Raw genomic sequence first — 20445 nt, 5'->3', positions numbered from 1 at the left:
TGTTTCATACATCAAAAATCATTGTGCTTGCAACTCGAAAATAAAAAACACCATACAAATATCACCTGTAAAAATTTCACCGGAGAAATTTTTTCATTTCACGAGGAACTGTGTACTTAGCTTAAGATGAAAAGGAAAACATCAACGTAGCATCGAAATCGAAAAAAAACAAAGCTAGTTGAAAGAAGCTCCAAAAGTGTGTGAGAGAAAAAAAAAATCGGATTTTGAAAATACCGTTTGAAAATGTCCAAAGAGAAACGAAATTCATTGAATTGGAATGGCATGTGGAATACGAGGGCTTCAGATGACCAAATCGCCACACAAACCTTGAATGATTTCAGTGTTTTTGTCGGACGGAAAATTTATGACTCTTTTTCGTAATCGTCAGAGTGTACATTTTTGAAGATTTTTTCATCGTCCATTTCATTGTTTCGACAGTGTTCATTCATTTTTATTTTCCATTGTATGATCGATCTCCTTGATATGATGCAGTCGTAAAATGAATCTTTTATGAGATAGCATCAAAATAAACTTTTCATGCATGATTTCATCTCGCATGGAAAATCTATGTTAAATCTTGACGAGCGCAACGGGTTGAGAAGCGCAACAGCATGAATACGATGAATATGGATGTGAATCAATTGAATTTGGCCGTTTATTGCCACCGATGACAACAATGCATCACAATAGCAACGGCATTTGGTTTGGGAATACGAGAAACCAAAACAGATTGATAGAGAGGGAATAGGGAGAGAAATATGCCAAAATCGACCATAAACCATCAATTTAACTGTCCATCCCGTCCCTTTTGTTTCGACCTATTAAATGATAAACTTGCTCGAGTTTTGTGTTTATTAAAGCGAAGCGTTTTCAGTTTTGTGGATTTTGAATTGAGTGAGTTTTAACTCAAAACTTTTGAGTGACGATAAAAAAAAAACTTTTTGACGACTCCGAATGATTTTTTTTGGTGTAGGTTTTGAATGCTATGTCGAAAATTCCGGCGAAATTATACAGTTGAAAAGTTATGGCATAAAGATGTGCAATTATTGTTCGAAAACTGCATTGTCATTGGGCAATGTTCGCCCACACACACATCAGTAGAACCGTAGAGGCAACAATAGAACCGTTTCACCCGAACAACATTTGAACGCGGTGACACAAACAATTGCTTACAATGGCAATTGCTTACAATGTCCGAATGAAGGTCGCTTAATTATCACCAATGTTCACTAGTTTTATGAACAATTAACAGAAAAACCCAACAATTCGCACAATTGATTTATGTGGTCAACAGTTGTGTTTTGGGTCAAATTCACCCGGTCAATTGACCCGAATTTAGAGAGATAATATCGATGACACTGTATTAAATATTCTAATCGTTTGACTTTATTGTCGTTTCCCAGAACCGGTTTGGTAACGAAATGAATAGAGCGAGAGTTAAGAGAGAGTAGAGCTAAACCAATGCCTTTGGTTACATGAAAAATGGTTGTTTCAAAAGAATTTTTCAACAGAAACGAAATGGTTTCATTTCCGACCATCATTTTTTTTTATTCTACAAAAAGTTGATTACCCAGAGCTGTTATAGGCATCCAATCGGTGCCGGCACTTAGATTTTGAGTGCCGCACCTAGTACAATTACAAAAAATTTGACAAATTCGATAATTTCAGCAATATAAAATCATATTATTTCTTTAAAACAATAGCAAATTTAAAAAATTTCAAAAATACTTAAGAATTATACTTTCAAAAAGAGCTCGGTGCCGCACCGATTCAAGTGCCCGCACTTTTGCAGTGCCTATAACAGCTCTGTGGTTACGTTTAAATGGGTTGATTACCTTTGTATAAAATGTTGTCTAAAATTGCTGTGTAGTCATTCAATGGCGTGTTATTAACCCAAAAAAAAAAAATGCATTGTTCTAATTCGCAGGGCCCTCGGAAGAGAATAATATCGAGTCGATAATCGATACGAATAAATCGATTGGTGATAGTTCGGGCGATGCATGTGATATCAGTAGTCAAGTGTCAATAGCTCAACCGACTCATTTATCTATTGCAACAGTTTCGACGGCAAATATCGAAGCACAACAGGTCAGTTGAATGCAAAATATGTTTCGTTAGTAGGTTAATAAAAGAAAATTATAAGTATGCTGAAAATGCCTAAAATTGCCTTTTAAAATCGAGTGCATTTTCATTTGGAAATTATTTGCTCTAAAATATTCTGATTATTTCCAAAACAACAACAACAACAACAACAACAACAACAGCATCATCAACAGCAGCAACAGCATCATCCGAGTAATATAATACTGATTCGTGGTGCTCGTACGGAGAATGGTCAAATAATACTGCAGAATGGCCACGAATTGTTGAGTTTATTGAACAGTGGAGCGGTTAGCATTAGCAGTTCGGCTGCTGCCGCTGTCGCCGCCGATGATGATAATAATATAACCGCATGCAATACATCGACATCACCATCGATTCTTTTGCATAGAAAAACCACATTCGCCAATTCGGTGGTGACTACAGCAGCACCGATCGTGGCAACTTCGGCAACATCGAAACACACATCGAACAACGATGCGAGTAAATTTGTGCTGCAATCAGCTTTGAAAAATGCCAATCTAGCCAGCAATCAAATCATTGATGCGAGCACATTAAGCGGAAATGGAATCAAAGGCAATGCAACACTGTTGCACACCACCACGCAAGCATTAAAGACAACCAGCACCACAACGACGACACAGCTCACATCAACGGTCAATAACAGTGCCACCGCCGCTGGCATTCCGGAAGGTTCAATCATTTTACAGCAGCGACTCAATAAAAATGGCACAAACGATGGCCCGATTTTACTTCAAACACTCAAACGCATCGATAAATCACCGTCAATTCTACTGTTTCGAAATAATCCGAACAGTGGCACTGGCACCACCACCTGTACACTCACCACGGCCAGTCCAAATGTCGTCAAAACTACGTCCGTTGGCAATCAAATTGTGATTAGCGGTGGCGCTGGCAACAAAGACGATGAAAAAATCGATGCCAAGCTCAAACACAAATCCGTCTCATCGAATGTTCCATTGGGCGCCGGTGAGTACAACATACTTTCTTTTCTTTTCTGTACAAAAAAATCCGTTTTTAAACAAGAGATGCATTTTTTTTCGGTTGAGAATAATAATAATTTCCTTTCTTTGGAAAAAGACTCAATCGCATAGGGAGAAAAAACTCTTTAGCGGAATAAATGAAAAAAAAAGTGGGAAAAGAACTTCATTTCTGAGAATGAATTCGAATTCCATGTTTAAATGAAGTTTTTTTCTTCTCCAATTGCTGCTATTAAATAGCATTGCGTCTCATTGAGTTCCCTGTTCTTTATCGGAGATGAAAGAAGAAGATGAAAAAAAAACAAACCTGAAAAATAATTATGAGTACATCATTCAAGACTATTAAAAATGAATTAAGTCAAATTATGTCGAACAAAGGCGAACATGCAATGGGTAAAGGAGCATTGGCATTTCTTGTTGGAATGCAAGGAGATGAATGTAAATTGTAGGACTCTATCGTGGTAAGAAGAAAACCAGTCGTTTTTTTGTTGTTGTTTAATCTTAAATCATTTGATTCAAATGCAACGGTAAGGTAAATGTAAGGGTTTTCAAGGGGACTCATTCAAAAGATTTTGGATTGAAACGAATGAAAAGATGACAATCTTATTCATTCAAATCATCGCCAAAAGTTTTTCGTCCAACGACAAAATTACGAATTTGACAAAAAGTTTTTTTATGTAAGAACCATTGAAATTGGAACCCATTGACAGAGAGTGTCATCAAATTGTCCAAATTCATTGGCAAAACTGAACGATTTTCAGAAAGAGCTCATCATCAACTTATATAGAACAGTGAGCTCATACGTTTACCTGCAGCTCAGTAGCACCAACGATGTGCGGTTTAGACAAGTTTAAAACAAAGAATGAAGAACTTGCACACGGTTACCTCTCTCGGAATTGGTAATCAAAACATGTAAAGAATGTGTCCCGACCTTGGTTCACTAAGAAAACCATTCTTGGAATGCAGCAAATAACGAATGAATGTTAAATTGAATGGGTTTTTGTTAAAATAATAATCCATGCGTTTGAAAATGTACGGCCGCCGAGCTATCAATTGTGTATGCTTTTTAACATCATTATCATCCTTTCGGCTGTATGTTGCATTCACTCCCCATTTGCTTGCTTGTTTTTGCATTTCATTTGTTCCCTAACTCTCTTTTCATTTTAATTGCTCCCTTCGCGTCTTACGTTCCATTCGCTGTTCTGTGCCTTCGCATTCATTCGACCGAAGTGGAGGAGGGCGCGTGACCGAGATGAAAACGAAACGAGATAAAGAGACGAACGAAGTGATAGAGAGCTGCGGCCGAGAGCGATGACACAACGAACTTTTGAAGATGCTCAACTTGAATTTATTATTTCTTTTAATTTCAACTACACCCGTTCCCCACACAGAAATATCCACAGAACACTTGTTATTCATTATTCGAATGTTTGCTACTGAATCACTGCTGCCGCAACAAATCCGTCTCGATCTGTCGTTTCGTTTCGTTGATTGTTCAACTTGGTCGTTGCCGAAAAGGTCAAACTCAATTCATGTGATTCATTTATTTGTCGCACAAGTTTTCTTGTCTTTTGGTTTGGTGAATGGCTCAAGTTTTGCAGCGAAACCATTTTCTAAAAGATGGCTTCCATTTCTATCTTCGGCTGTTTCTCCCCTCTCGATGCTCTCTTTTGCCTTCGTACAAAGGAATGTGCTGCTTCCATTAAATGTCTCTTTTCCTCCATTCCAATCGAAAGATGCACGTTGGTCGCAGCCATTTTCTGCCACTTGTTTTAAAACATCTTGGCGGCGAAATAAAGAAGACACACAATTCGGAAAGTGAACACAGTACAATGATAATTGCATATGGAAAGGAACGCAGCAGAGAGAAAAAAACGAAATAAAAATGTAAAAAACAAAGTTTGAATATCAAGTTTATCTTGAGTGAAGGCTGCATTTCTTTCTTCGCCAAAAATAAAATGCAAATGTTTCTTATTTTTCGCTTTCGTTTCGACAGCACTTTAAAAAAAAAAATTCGGTCGGTGATTGTGTGTTCCGTATGGCAATATGAATTCAATTGAACCAGCAAATGCACATCGAATGCGATTCATTTCAATCGGAAAATGTCAAGGTGGACGAACAGTTATTTAAAATCGGTATGAGACTGTGTGACAGCACATGCTTGAGCTTTCCACTTGACGGCATGAAAAATGACAACAATGAAATGGATTTGAAGTAAATTCGGAGCAACGCGAGAGAGACCTTATATATATAAATTGTTTGGCCAATTTGCTGAATGGTTTCGTGCCTTTAAGAAGTTTGCCGCATATCTCATTAGATAAAAGAAGAAGAAGAAACTCCGTCAAGCGAGAACAAGAGAGAGAGGACGAGTTGAAATTGTGGCATTAAAATCGGTGTAAATGACGTATGTAAATGGTGGCTGTTCTTGCCTTGTCGCTCTACAGCGATGCCATTCAATTCAATGGCTGGTGTTTCGATTCGACTCTCAAGCGCCTTGTGGCCTTTAATCTTACATAATTCCGTTAAATGTACATTGAATGCACACACACACACACAAACCGAACTACTCACATTCAAGCCATTCTCGAAATGTACATGGTTACGGTTACTTTCACAAGCACATCTCAGTCGCCCCCATTGAACTATTCAATGGGATATAAGCTTTTGAAAATAAATAAAATCGTTGAGAGATAAGAGAGGCGAGCGTGCACGTGCACGCGCTCACGCTCATGCCAAGAAATCAAATCAGCTAGCAAAAGCAAATCTTTATTCAAAGTATTATCCATTTTTCACAAATTCAGCTTATTTTTCTGACTTTCAAATGAATCGTTCACCATACATTTAATCCGCTTAACTGGAATCGGATGCCAAGTCTTAGTTCGTTTTCGCCGGCGTGTGTTTGTTTTGATGTTCGGTATTTATTTGTCAAAGATGAGAGAGGCAACGAGTGGATAGAGAGAGAGAGAGAGAGAGAGGGAAGCACTTCGTGCGTTTTCTTCCCACTTCAAACCTGACAAAATATGCAAAGCGATCGGCAGCATTTCATTCATCCCACCTCTCGTCGCTAGACTTCCTTCGGCATATTCTGCAAAAGGATGAGATGACGAATAAATAAACTCTTCAATCTAAGTTCTCGTTTAGACGAAATAGACACGCAACCACATTTGAATTTGTATTGAAATCGCAACGAAAATCGAATATTTACTCGAAATCGATGAACACGCTCTGAATGTACTGCACACTTTAGCCCATCTCATGACATCTATTCCGTATTGTTGTGGTCGTTTGTACGGCTATTTGATTCGTTAGTCATCGTTTATTTACAAAAGCACATGTTTTCCGGAACACACGCCACTTGGAACATCCTTGCGTTGGATTCTCCCATCACACACAATCGATAGTGTGTTTGGCAATGAATAAAATATCTAATGATGAAAAAGCCGATCGTAACAAACGAATCAAAAGACATCGATGATTATTCATCACGGCCGTAGCCAGCTTTTTTTGGCTCTATAGGGTGTTTCTATGCTACAAAATGATAACATGTCCATAAAAAAGACAGATTTTGAAATAAAAAGTAGGTGAGCTTTTGGAAATTTTTGAAGTTATAGGTCAAAAACCTCGAAAAATCGAAATTTTAAAAAGTGGCTTGAATGCAAAAATTCTTCTATTTCCCCAATTGTGCTGTGTACCAATTTTCATCCAAATCGGACCACTTTTTAAAATTTCGATTTTTTGCGATTTTTCGAGGTTTTGACTCATAATTTCAAAAAGTTCCAAAAGCTCACCCACTTTTTATTTCAAAATCTGTCTTTTCTATGGACAAGTTATTATTTTTTAGCATAGAAACACCCTATAGAGCCAAAAAAGCTGGCTACGACCGTGCTATTCATCGAGAGCGGAAGCAACGAGGGAAGAAAAATTGCAATGAAGAAAAAGTGAGAAAGAGACGGAAAGAGAGGAAAAAAAAACAGAAAATGAGAATGTTTTACGAAAATGGGTATCATTTCGTTTGTCATTTGTTCCATTGTCACATTTAACATTTTCCAATAAATTTAAACGCTTGATTGAATCGTTTGGCGGATGGTAGGTGGCAAGAGTGGTGTGAACGGCAGACAATTGATTGACTTGTAAATGAAATGAAACTCAGGTATTTCGTATATGAAATTGAGGGGGACGAACTCGAATCGACTTTCGTTCGCATGAGAGAAGAAAAAATTAACTTTTTGACAACCGACACTCGACACTTAATTCAAGTGTATGCGTGTGTGTATGTATTCCATTGATGTTTTTCGAATTGAGGGAATATTTTTAGAAAAACAATTTTTGTTTTCGTTTGAAATTTTCTTTTAGAACTTTAACCATTCAATGAAAAATAGATAAATAAATCGTTTATATCGACATAACCATCTATTCGATCGGGGTTTTTCTTCTTCTTCTTTTTCTATTTTTTCATTGACTTTATTACCAACGAAATAGTTTGTCGATAAAAATGACTTTATGAATTTGAGCTATGATTTGTAGCGGCAAAATGAATGGACAACACAAGGAAAATTGCGATCGAAATCATTGTTGCAAAGCAGTTGATTCTTTTTTTCTCTTCTTCCTGAACTTTCTCAGAAACTATAAGCTGTTGTTGTTGTCGCTTTTTATTTGGTGAGACCGAAATTTTTTTTGGCATCAATATTTTTTGCGTTGAGCCGAAATGCGAATGCAAGGGATGTTGAGTTTTGGTGCCACGAAAGCCACATCACGAATACCTATTTTCTAGTATGGCATAAGATTTCCTTGTGCGGTTTTAGGTCGGTTCGTAATGAATCCTTCTGTGCACGCTCTATCTCACTCTCTTTTTTGCCTTATCTCTCTGTGTCTCACTCGAATTTCAATCCATGGCATTGGTTTCCATCCACTTCGTTCGAACTGTGTGTATGTGCGTATATGTGTGCCTTGTGGCGGGCCGCCACATTCGACAGAGATATTCCGATTTAGTTGTGACTGTCGTTACTTATATCTAGGGTCGAATGTGCCGCCGTCGCTCGAAATAGAAATATCAATAAATATCCATTCTGGTATGCAGACGTGTACACCCGAATATCATGTGTGGAACAATGTTAGATAGCGTTACATACGCCACGAAATCGTGTGTAGAAAAAGAGATTTGAATTTCGTTTTTAGAAAACGACGAGACAAAAACGGCCTTTATTTTTCCAACCAGGCAAAAACTGCGTATTAACGTTGATTTGGTAAAAACATCCTTGATATGGACCGAAATTGTTGGCGAACCCGATTCGTTTTCGTCTCATTCGTTCTCTCTCGTTTTTCATCCGTTTTCCCATTTTCTGTGATTTTTCTGTCTCTTTTTGTTGCTCTCACCGCTTTGGCTATCAATATTCTTTTTGCACTTTTGCGCCAATGTCCAATAAATTTTGCATTCTTTAAAAAAAAATGTTTGGCCCATTGAATTTGTGTGAAGCTTTTTGGCGTTTGTGCAATGTGTGCTCCAGTTCTGTAGCAGCAGCAACAGCAGTAAAAGGCCCAGAACGGAATTTATGTGTACAAAAGCGAATGTGTGTGTGTGTGTGTGTGTGTGTGAATTGTTCGAGGCATTTTTTGGACCAAGCAATATCCATCTCGGAATGGGATTTTCGCTTTGCAAAAAGCTTTTCGCTATTATACATGCAAACACACCTATTATGATTTTCTCGGATATGGCAGCAACGAAGGTCACCGTAAAATCGTTGTCGATCATGCATACTATACACCAAATGCGTCACATATCACACACATATACACATACCAGTGCGGATGGATGGTGTCTTGTGGCCTGTTTCACTTGGCACGCTGTGTGCTGCGCTTCACTCAACTCATTTGCCCAATGTACTTCGAACCAATATAAAAAAAAAATTGAATTCGGACAATTGGATGGCGTGTATTTGTATGAGTGAGTGAGTGAGTGAGTGAGTTTTTTTTATTCACACATGAGCGGCAAGCATTCACTTCGCCAACAGCAAATGGACACCCAAGAGATGACGATAATAATGAAACGGTCATTTGTATTACGTTTTGATACTGGCATTCGTTGTTTACTTCGCTTTAAATCCGTGGCTAATCTCTGTTGTTTTCTTTGTCTGTCTCTCTCTCTCGTTCGATCGCTGGATGTGTTTGTCTGTGTGTGTGTGCCGTGTGCGTTATGCGTGACATTTCGAATGGTGTCGGTTTCCTAATACTTCAGCCTCCTTATGCTGCTCAACACATCTCTCTAATGTGCAAATGCAAATATTTATCAATGTTCTTTTATTCAGACGTTGGTTGCAGATAAATTTATTTATATAAATTTCAAATATCAAATAAATTTATCCGATATTTTTCATGCGTTGTGTTGTGCTGACGCATTCGTAGTACATAAACGAAACATCGGCTGTTGTATTGGAAGCCAGCTATTCATCGCAGGAATGGGATTTTCTGTTTTGTTCATTTACCGATATTTGTGAACACACTTCTTATGAACATATACTATGTACAGTGGCAATGCAAAAAGATAGGCAGATTTGTTTACAAAAAACAAAAAATTAACAAAACAAAAATCTCCATAACTAATGTCAAATAACGGTAAATGAACAAAACGAAAATCTCATTCCAGCAATAAATAGCTGGAAAATGCGTTAGAACAATACGACGCATGAAAAATATCGGATAAATTTATTTGATTTATATAAATAAATTTATGTGCAACCAACCTCTGCTTTTATTTGTTGCCATTCTCTCGTCAACATTCGAAAATGTGCACAACAACTAGAGCCGGAGAGAGAAAGAGTGAGTTAAAGAGTGAGACCCAACACTTCAATTCATACACATCACACACAAACACCGAGCAGTTCATCGATGTTTCGATGCAATTATTTTTTTTTTTGTGTCGGCATTTTTGCCGTGTATCACACTAACCGACTTAACTTCATTTCGAAGAACCAGCGAATACTATTTCTCTCCTTTTTACGTTCGCTCAATCTCGGTTTAATTTGCTCTCACTCATGTGACATAGACATTTTCTCTGTCGAATTCTTACGTCTCTCGTTCGCTCGCTCACTCGTACCCAGTGTGTGTGTGCGCGATTTTCACTCGTTTCGCGCGCACTCGCCCCGTGCCATTCTCAATGAGATAACGAAGCCTTGCAAGGGATTACTAGCGCATTAAATTCAATTAAAAGACATTGCAAGCCCAACCGTACGACCAACTCGAAATGTGTTTCAAACGAGAAATTTAATGTGTAGCACAAAGTGGTAAGAGGGAGAAAGAGAGAGAGAGAGAGAGAGAGTTAACTTCAAATGGAAAATAAATAACAACAACAGCAGCAGCAGCAATGAAAATTGTGTATTATATACAATATATTTTTTGTATGTTCATTTACCACATACACATACAAGTATGGAGCAAATTTACAACGGTTAAGCTCTGGTGTTGCCTTCAAGACGAAAAATTGTAATACCACAAACATTGAAGTAGCTTTGCGAACTGAATCACACGCGATACATGTCTCCGTCTCACTGCACTTGGGTTCTTGTCAAACCAACCAAACCGTACATATATTTCAACGTCATTATCATTTGCTCTTATTGCAGATTACACTAACATTTACCGTATCGCATCGAATTAATTGTCAGTAGCTTTTCGATTGCAATTATATGGCTCACCAATGATAGCAAAAAAAAAAGGTCGGTTGATCCGTTCTCATTTTCTCTACCCTCTTTATCCTCTTCTCTCCAGCTCGTTTGAAGCGAAAAATTCCCACACATTCTCTATCTCACTTTTTGAACTCGCTCGTTCGAAATAAAATGAATTGAAGTTTTTGATGCCGAAATTGCTGAGGTTTCAACACACATCCATACAGTTAAATCGGATCAAAAGGCGATGACTTGATGAAGACAAAACTCCTTGAAAAGCGTTATAAATTGAAGCTTTTCAACTGATTCTTGAAAATTTACTCTCCAATAGATCGACACTGTCGATTCGACAGTAGCAAACAGCGAGTGTGTTGTATTCGAAACGCTAGTTTTTGATGAGGACGCACACAAAAAGTGCAACACGATGATTGAGCTCATTGATTGAGCGCATCATTCATTGAAACACGCACACACTTGAACCAATAATATGAAATTATATTTTGCTGGTTTATGCTGACGCGCGCTTGAGGGAGATTAAACACATAAATATGGGTTTACATTTGCGGACAACGTCTAATTGTGTGCGTTACAGCAAAAGAAAATCTTTTGGTTCTTTTTCTCCGTTTCACTCGACCAGATTGAATGGGATAGGTCGATCATACACGGTCAAACACACAAAATCTATTTAATTCGCACGGAGAAAAGAGCATCGACCAGAGTAATTTCATATGCCAAAGCTAGTGTGTTCATCTGGATTCGAATGAAATATAAAATATATGTGTTAGACCAGCAGTTAGCAATTTAAGAACATATTCACTCGGAACAATCAAGACCGAAGAGATGGGGGATGCGTTGCAACTGCGAAAAGACAAGCGAAAGAGAAATGAAATTATGCTGACATCGCCGATAGATATGAATAGAAAAATTGAAAAATATGCCCGCAGCAGTGTGCACAATGCACATGGAATAGGAAAGCGAGCGTTTTTGTTGCAGGTGGAAAGGGTACCAACATACCTTTGGATGCACTTGCTGCTATTGAAAATAAAAAAAGTAGCCGAAGCAGCACACATACAAATTATGATCAGCCGCACGAAGCGGTGGTACCTTCAAATTGAAATTCATTAATATGTATTGGAACGCATTGAGCACATGTGTGCCGTCCATTTATTTATTTGGGTGCCGAGCAAACTGGCCACACACACACACACACAACCGACGACTTACGTGCGCTGCCGTTGTTGTTGTTGCTGCTACTGCCGACATCGCTGCTAAATTGCAACGTAATGAGTGAAAACCGAAGGTCATTTAGTCGCACAACGGATGTTCGCCGAACGGAAAGTGTGTGACGACGATAGGGAGAGAGAGAGAGATAGAAAGCGAAAAAAAAAACAAACATACAAAGGCAATAGCACAAGCATACACACATTCGAGCGTGTTAGTTTTGCAAGTGCATCCAACAATACAATAGAAAGAACAAAGCGAATAGGGAAGAAAAACCACCAACAGCAGAATATAGAGAGGAAAAAAGAACAAAAAGCAGAGGAAAAAAACGAAAGGCGTTGAAAATAATAAGGCGTAATAATATGTCGAGAGGGAGAGGGAGGGAGAGAGAGAGAGAGAGAGAGTGAGATCGCACAGCTCGGCAAAAGAGCTGAGAAATAAGAGAAATGGAGTGAAAAGTAAGCGCACCGATTCAACGATGTACCAAGTTTTTAATCTTCGACTTGATGACTTTTTCTAGTGTTATGATGTGTCGTGTTTCGGTGTAGAGAGCGAGAGCAGAGGGTTTGACACACCGATTCAACGTATATGGCTGCTCTCACCGCCGTCACACTTGTTTCACTACCGCCTTCGTTCGTTCGCTTCTCGTACATCGAACGACATACATTTTCGTTCATGTCAGAACGTTGTCATTTTGCGTTCGCCAGCTCGACTCACAGCGTTTTTTTTTGTGTTGTTTCTCTGTTACAATATATTTATTTATTCATTTCATTTCGGTTGTATGTTTTGTTTATTTTTTTGCTATCTCTCACTCTGTCTCTCTACCTCTCGCTCTTTCTCTCGTTCACATTCGATCATTGCTTTATTTCCCTAGGCGAGATGGTTTTTCGTGATGTGTTTCATCGAAATGAAAGGCACGTGATAACGAATATGTAGTTGCCATTTTATTTCTTTGGTTCCACTTTTTTTCAGTCTTTCTTTGCCCTCCGTTTTTCTTTTCTTTTCGCTCACTCGCACTCTCTTACCATTTTTGCAACCATGTAATTTGTTGTTCGTCTGCTTTCTTCTTGCTCACAGCGCGAGAGTGAAAGAATCGTCATTCTTATGCTTTGGTCCGAGTATGAGAACTCGGTGGCTTGTATTTACTTGTGTGCAGTTTTCGAATCATGTAATTTACAAAGTTTTCCCTTCGTTTTTTTCTCGGGCATTTCTATTTGTTATTGTCCCTGTTGTCTTCTCGTTTGCAATGGCATTGTTTTTCAACATTCTCTTGAAATTTTATGTCGAGATAAGCATGCACAAAAGTGATGAACGATTCGAAACATGCAACACCAACAACAACAACGAGAAAAAAGCATACGGAAAAACTCATCGCATGGAATAAAAGGGTTAAGATGTTGATGATGATGATTTGCGTTTTTTTTCTGTGTTTGTGCGTGATTGGCATTGTCGGTGTGAGTGTGAGGAGGAGGAGAGAAAAGACGCACCATCAGCCAAAATACTTGCTCGATTGAGCTTTAGCCAGCTACCACTCACACACACTCCATCCACCAAACGACAACAATGATAAAGCGTGTCAATATTAATAATATCCTGTCGGTCATGCTTAGGTTTGGGCTCGTTTGTCATAGCTCGTTCGCTTTTTTTGTAGCGTTCAGCTGCTGCTTGCCACTCCACTCTGTTCCGTATCGCCATGTGCTTCAATGGCGTTTGGTGTATTTCAATTTATCAGCACATCGTTGTTGTTCAGGTGTTGTTTAAAAACTCTTGCGCTTATTTTATCACCAAATTGCTTTTGTTTGTCATTTATTATTCGTGTGATAACGTCGTTTGGCATTCCTTGTCATGTTCAATTCGTCAAACCAAGAACCGGCCCCGTGATCTTGGCTCAGCTTTTTTGCTCTCGCACTTTAACGGTTTTACTATCCGCGCTTTCTTTTTCATTCTTTTGCTCTCTATTTCGGTCGTCGCATCCCTTTCCCTCTATATTACTTTCGGCCTCTGACTCTGTCTCTCTTTCTCTCTCGGCATCACCTTCGCTTTCATTACATTTCCAGTACGTCGAAGTCTTCGATGTAATGCGTGTAAGTTACGCGCAAACCAAGTGCCAAACAAATGGCAAGAAATCGCTTTGGCATTCTGCGTGCTTCACTTACGTTCTCTTTCTCCGTTTTTTTTCTTCGTATAAGAATGGCAACAAGGTAAAGGATTCATTTGCCACTGTTTGTGCTTCCGTATTAGAGCTAATCCGGTTTTTGTATCTAATTAAAAGTTTTGTGTTTGTATTACTGTCGCCTGACACAATGCCATTACTGAATTAAGCATCAGCAGCAGCGTTACTTTGATGTTTATTAGCCAGACGCTTAGCGATATTTCGACGACATTCCATGAAAAATCTTCATCTCATCTCTCTTCCGTTTCCTCTGCGGTCTCTCGTCGAAATGATTTCTGGCTGTTTGAGAAATTCGGTGTGCATTTGTCTGTGGGAATTGCGGGAGCGGGGGGTTGATTTTCTCTGCACACAATTTATCTTTTTTCGTGAAAACGTGAATTTTGCGCCGAAATCATTTTCACCGTTTCTCCCTTCGATTCCTGAAAAACAGTCTCCAACATTCTCACAGCAATTTATCTCTATTTTACCAATGTGTCGCATGAGCCGGGCTATGTGTGCTACAGCGTGTGTGTGTGTGTGTATATCGTGTGCAATCTGGCGTACAAAAGACAAGTGCATCGCCAGTAGGCATCGAAATTATAAATGATTTCCAGCGTGTACAACTTTATACATTTTCATTTAACAAGAGTTGCCGCACGCTCTTGCTCACCCTCTTTCTCGCAAGAAGCAAAAAAAATCCATTTCTTATTTATACGTCTTGACTTTGTCGGGCCGATTTTCAATTCATTTTCGCCGTTTACCGATTGTGGCGCGTTTCTGTTTAGTTTCCATTCAATTCGAAGTTAATCTCGTACAACTAGTAGTTTTTGGGCCCGTGGAACCCTTGCACACACACATACACACAACTCGTTTTCCGGCCATTTTCTGCCTGCCTCCGACGAGAAAGAGAGAAAAAATGAGCAAACCAATGCTTTTTTTTAAGATATGCTTCGTTCCACGGCTGTTTTCATTCCAAGACTACTCTCGCCCTGTGTGTCGTAATTCGACAATGTTTTTTTCTACTTTCTGTTGTTGTTGCACACGCTCTTGTTTGGTTCTCTCTTTACAACCCGAAAAGTTTGGTTGGAGATTTTTATTTTCGTTGCACTTTACCGTTAAACACATTTTTCATTCCAAATGAATTTAATTGAATCGAAATCAGTCGTTTGTTATTCGAAACACGTTTTTGTTTGTACAGCAAGTTTTGTTAAGTGTTCTCACACCCCGGCTCAATGCCTCACTGTGTGTGTGTGTGTATATGTGCTCACAGCACTCTTCTGTTTTTTTTTTCTGCTCGATTCGCCTTGCGATGTCGGTCCGTTTTTGCTTGCCGTTGAGCATGTGCTACTATGTTGTGTTTTATACATATCTCTCCCGCTCTCGATCTCTCTCAAAAATAGTGAGTGTATTTAAGAATTTTCGCGCGCGTGTGTCCTTCATTGTTGTTGTCATCATTGATATAGACTATAGACGGCGATGTGTATAGTTTTTATGCGCCGCTCGTTTAATCTGGCTAGTGGAACAAGGCGAGTTAGAGATAGAGGAAGACTCGCTTAATCTAGCGAGTCCGAGAGAAAGAGAGAGAGGGAGAGAGAGAGCGAAAACACGAGCGAGAGTGAGTGAAAACGTGAAAAGAGAGCAAAAGATTTCGACAAATGCCGAAAAAATGGCCCATACTCATCCGAAATGGAGATGGAAAGAGGCGAATATCGAATGGGGAAAAAGCGAATCGAAGAAAATCTATCTTATGAAATTTTGACTGAACAAGAGAGACTTGGAGAACTCTCGCGAATGTTGAGTAAACGGTAGATTTTGGTTTGGTAGCGCGCGCGCTCTATCTCCAAACTGGCAATTTGGCCGTTAAGAAGCGTAAAAGCTAGTCGCAACGAGCAACCTTTCCATCTCTGTGCATCGTGGAGTTGTCGAACGCGTGCAAATGGCAACAACAAAAAAATTAAGCATTCGATGTTATAGACGACGAGTTATGTGATCAGCGAGCAAATATCGATTGCCAAACCACAATAATTGTGCAAGCGCCTCTGAAAAAAAAACAACATACAGACACTCATTCACATAGAGAGGCAGTCTCATAAGGGGACGTTATTTTCAACGTTGCTCCAACCAAGATGCTCGTTCTCTCTACGTTCAACATTGATTCTATGAATCGGCAATCGGAAGCATTGAATCCATCAATTGTTCAATTATTGCCCGCGTGCTCGATTTGTGAACCACCATGAACATCGTTAATGTTCAAAATAAGTCACCATTATCGTGATATGATGAAATTCTCAGCGAAAATAAAAGCCATAAATCGCGTTGATTTGATTTCATCAGGTCAGAATTCACTTGCTCCGTTCTTAATCCATCCGTTTAGTTTACTGTGGCGAAATGTGTGGCTCAAGACAAAATACGATGACTAAATGCGTTTTTCGTTGCCAACATGAGTAGGCCACAGAGAAAGTGCACATTTAAGCGGGTGTTGCGATCGGAACGTAATGAAAAATAATGAAAGAGTCGCCATTTTGCCATTATCTAAATTAAAAAAGGAGGAAAGACTCGCATCAATTTAATCCACTTGAAAGTTTCACCGTCATCACAGCCACAAAAATGCTTTCCATGCACAAGTCATTGTTGTTGCGTTCGGCTTGCAAAATTATTGTACCACGCGTCACCATATCATATTCACTTCGAATATGCATTGAATTTTCGACTTCGTCAGCCCCGGAAATGCCGACCTGGAGAAAGAAAGAAAAATAAGAAACGAAAGGAAAAAAATATATGTATTAAGAAGAAAGTCATTATGAGCTAACCGAAAGGCGAACAAGAAACTGTGCTCACCACACATACACACACATACGTTGATTCTATTAGCAAAATTGCAAGAAAAAAAAACCGACGAGCAAGCAGAACCGAAGCGAATAAAAACGGGAGAGCACATTTCGCCAGTTGGTACCACGAACAACCGTCGTTGCCTATATTCGTCTCATCGTCAACATGTATCATCAGGCAAGCGCGCGCCACGCGCGCACACACACACACAATAGTTTAGCATCCGTTGTCTCTGTGCGCTGAAATTGCATTGCGATGCGAGTGTCTGATTGTCAGTGGCAAGTGCCAAAAAGAGATAAAAATAATTTAATATCAAATAATAATAATAGTCATAATTTCCTGCATATTCTTATTATAAACGCCAAACCGAGGGCTTGCTTACACAAAGCCTATATGGTTTGATTTTGGCTGGAGGGAAGAGACGGCGACGACGGTGGCAGCATTTTGATATTTGCTTCGTTTTTGTTTCAACTCTGTCTTATTACATAATATTTTAGCAATGTGGCTTTACTGTGCCTAGATCATTTTGATAGCCAAATGAATTTTGGCATTGCTTGTAATTCCAGCACTCTCCGCCGCAGCCTGGTGATCTTCACCCGTACAACAATAACCAAACAATGTGAGCACACTAGGGGATAGACACGGTTTCTAATTTCTTCTAATTTTTACTAATATTTCTAATATTTTCCATATAACGTGTACTTTCAATGCTGTCAAAAGGTTTCTAAAAAGTTCTAATATTTACTAATATGCCATTCGTGTCTATCCCTTAGTGAGCACATCACTTGGTTTTGCTCACGCCACTTTCAATATAATGCTAACACCGTGCAAAATAAACACTTGCAATGAACAATGATTACACAGCAAATACTCTCTCTATTTGCTTAAGCTAATTTTCGAAAGTAATCACTTATAGTAATCTATTATTATAATATAAGCCTCTTTTCAGTTTAAATGTTATGATGATTTATTTTCATGCGTTCTTAAAACACCCGCTCTTTTTTTCGCTTTTGAAACATATTTCTCCTCGAAAACATATGTTTCGTCTATATTCTTCGGCACTCAGTAGCGTACCACTTCTGAATTGGATGAATTTTTCCGTCAAAATGAAATGAAATAGTTTCGCGAGGAAATGTTTCTTCCACTGCTCTTTGACAACATTTCTCTGCGTTGGATGAGATTCGCATCATGAGAATTTGAATTGGAGTGTTCCGTAGTCAAAATTCCCGACTTAGTTCTTGATGGTATCTCGATGTACAAAGGGCACTTATGTAAGAGCTAACTTGAATAGTTTTTTTCTTTCTTGTTGAACCCGCAATTTTGTTTCTTCGTTTCAGTTGATTACAATTCAAGGAAATAATTCGCAAATGAAAGAATTATTTTTTATGAAAGAATTCAATCGAATTTATGTGTAAAAAAACAGCTTGTCTGACGCTCACATAATTAAGCGAATTATAACTTATTGACTAAAAAAACACTCACAACTCTTGGAGACAGAACAATTGACTGTGCTGAAATAAATGTTACAAATATAAACAAGTGTACAATGCAAGTACTCTCCCAAAGCGATTCTATTGTTTCATAATTTTAGAAGTTAAGGAAGGTTCCGTTATGCATACGCTGAGAATATTCTTCTATTTGCGTGACGGCACCAGCAAAGTAGACGACCGACCTTGTTTTGACAACCATGTGGTCTCGCTCTGAAACCCTTGCATGTTGATATACAGTCTTCTCTCGAACATTCCCTTTGGGAAAATTGTAGATAAAGGTAGAAAAAATCCGAATTTTCGAAATGGATTAGAATTTGGATTGAAAAATTCCGTTTTTCTACACAAACGTCTAGAAAATTGGATTTTGAAATCTCATTTCATCTACGGGACGGAATGAATCCGGATAACACTCTTCTTCACTGCCCATGTCTTTTTTGTCCCCAATATTGTTTAAGAAGAACATAGAGACGTGATTTGATTTACTTTCATCTGATGAGCTTCCAAATGAGAATAATGCCAACAGCACAAAGGTCTACAAAAGTAAATACTTTGAAATTCATTTCCTCAATCAAACCGACTTTGTTTCTGCGACTGACTTGCTGTGCTTCAAAATGTATCTACTGGCCCTTTTCTACCCAAACTGTGCGGCACTTGAACGTTTTATCAATATTATTAATGACTGTAGCTAATTAGGATGTGGAAGAGGATGATTCGCATTATATTTAATTGGAGCTTTTATCTCGAATTCGAAACATTCATCCAATTTAAGAAATCGCAGGCCGTTTTTTTCGCTGTTTTCATATTACGTTTGTCGTCGCTGCATTGACCATATATATGGACGTATCGATGGATGAGATTACGAGTTGAGTATATTTTTTACGAATCGGTTTGCGTGAGAAATATACTCAACTCTAGATCGTTACCAACGATATGTCCATTTATGGTCAATTCAATATTTTTAGGCACATTCTGAGAATAAAGCTCATATGAAATTGGTGCATGACAAATTAGTGCAGTTCTTTTTCGTGCACAGTAATTACTTAATGAATACATTAATGCAATCGGACATTTAACCGTGCACAATTAACCAAGCCGTTGAAATTACGTCACCGTTTTCTTCAATTCAAGTGTGACAAATCCGAAAATTGTGCAAAAAATGTATTACCTTCTCTTCCATCGCGTGAAGATGGGCTATCGAGGGAAGGGAATTTACTATTCGTTTCTGCAGCGCCATTCTGAGCTACTTTGGCGACCTGGTTTAAATTCTATTGGCGCCCTTCTAAACTTGAATTTATCGAGGGCGAGTAGAAAAACGTAATAATTCCGAAATCTCGTCATAGAGGCCGAGCGTCATATGGAGCAGCTACGGTGCTGATTACAAATAATACATATATGTTTTACGATATCTTTTAACAGCCATCACTGAAAATGTGATAATGAGCGAACGGAACGAGTCGATTTTTTTTACATTTTCAAAAAACAGTCCCGGTTTTGCTCTTGCTTCATTTTATATATCGCCTTTATATTTCAACACTTATCATTTTCTGTTTAACTCGTTGCTCTTGATTCTTCTCGGTGCCCTTGCAGATAAAAGATAAGTAATCTTCTACATTAAAAAAACTGGTACAAATATTTTATTTTATTTTTAATTGTTTATAATGGTAAAAGAACTGGATAAATCCCAATTACATTTTTCACCAAAATATAGAATGTACTTGTACTTTCAATGTGATTTTGTTGTCACTTTCTTTGGACTTACAAATGCATACAATTTAAATACGTTTCCACCTGCATTGCGGCACCAGCACCTTCTGACATTGGTCTTGGCTTTGACCTCACAACGATCTATCTGTGCTTCGTTAAACTGGCATTTCTTGGTACACATATCAATTGATGTAGGCAGACATTCTGCAAATGGTAGATGGTGGTGAAAAAAATCCGAATTTTCAAAATGGATTTGAATTTGGTTTGAAAAACTCCGTTTTTCGACACAA

The 20445-nt window shown here is 38.5% G+C and overlaps 1 protein-coding gene across 5 annotated transcripts in view; it reads left to right on the top strand.

Annotated features, from left to right (window-relative positions):
• The window catches only part of LOC129575820 (calmodulin-binding transcription activator 1), a 222118-nt gene that overhangs the window by 82603 nt on the left and 119070 nt on the right, over positions 1-20445 (top strand). For all 5 annotated transcript variants that reach the window (XM_055459915.1, XM_055459916.1, XM_055459912.1 and 2 more), the window contains exons 4-5: positions 1928-2088; positions 2265-3090. In XM_055459915.1, the coding sequence (XP_055315890.1) occupies positions 1928-2088; positions 2265-3090 (987 nt within the window). The remainder of the gene's footprint in view (positions 1-1927; positions 2089-2264; positions 3091-20445) is intronic.

Source organism: Sitodiplosis mosellana, unplaced genomic scaffold (assembly GCF_009176505.1).
Source record: "Sitodiplosis mosellana isolate CC-2019 unplaced genomic scaffold, AAFC_SMos_1.0 Smas_scaffold_6170, whole genome shotgun sequence".
Classification (NCBI taxonomy): domain Eukaryota; kingdom Metazoa; phylum Arthropoda; class Insecta; order Diptera; family Cecidomyiidae; genus Sitodiplosis; species Sitodiplosis mosellana.
Note: the sequence above shows the minus strand (reverse complement) of the source record. Positions and strands in the feature narration are given on the sequence as shown.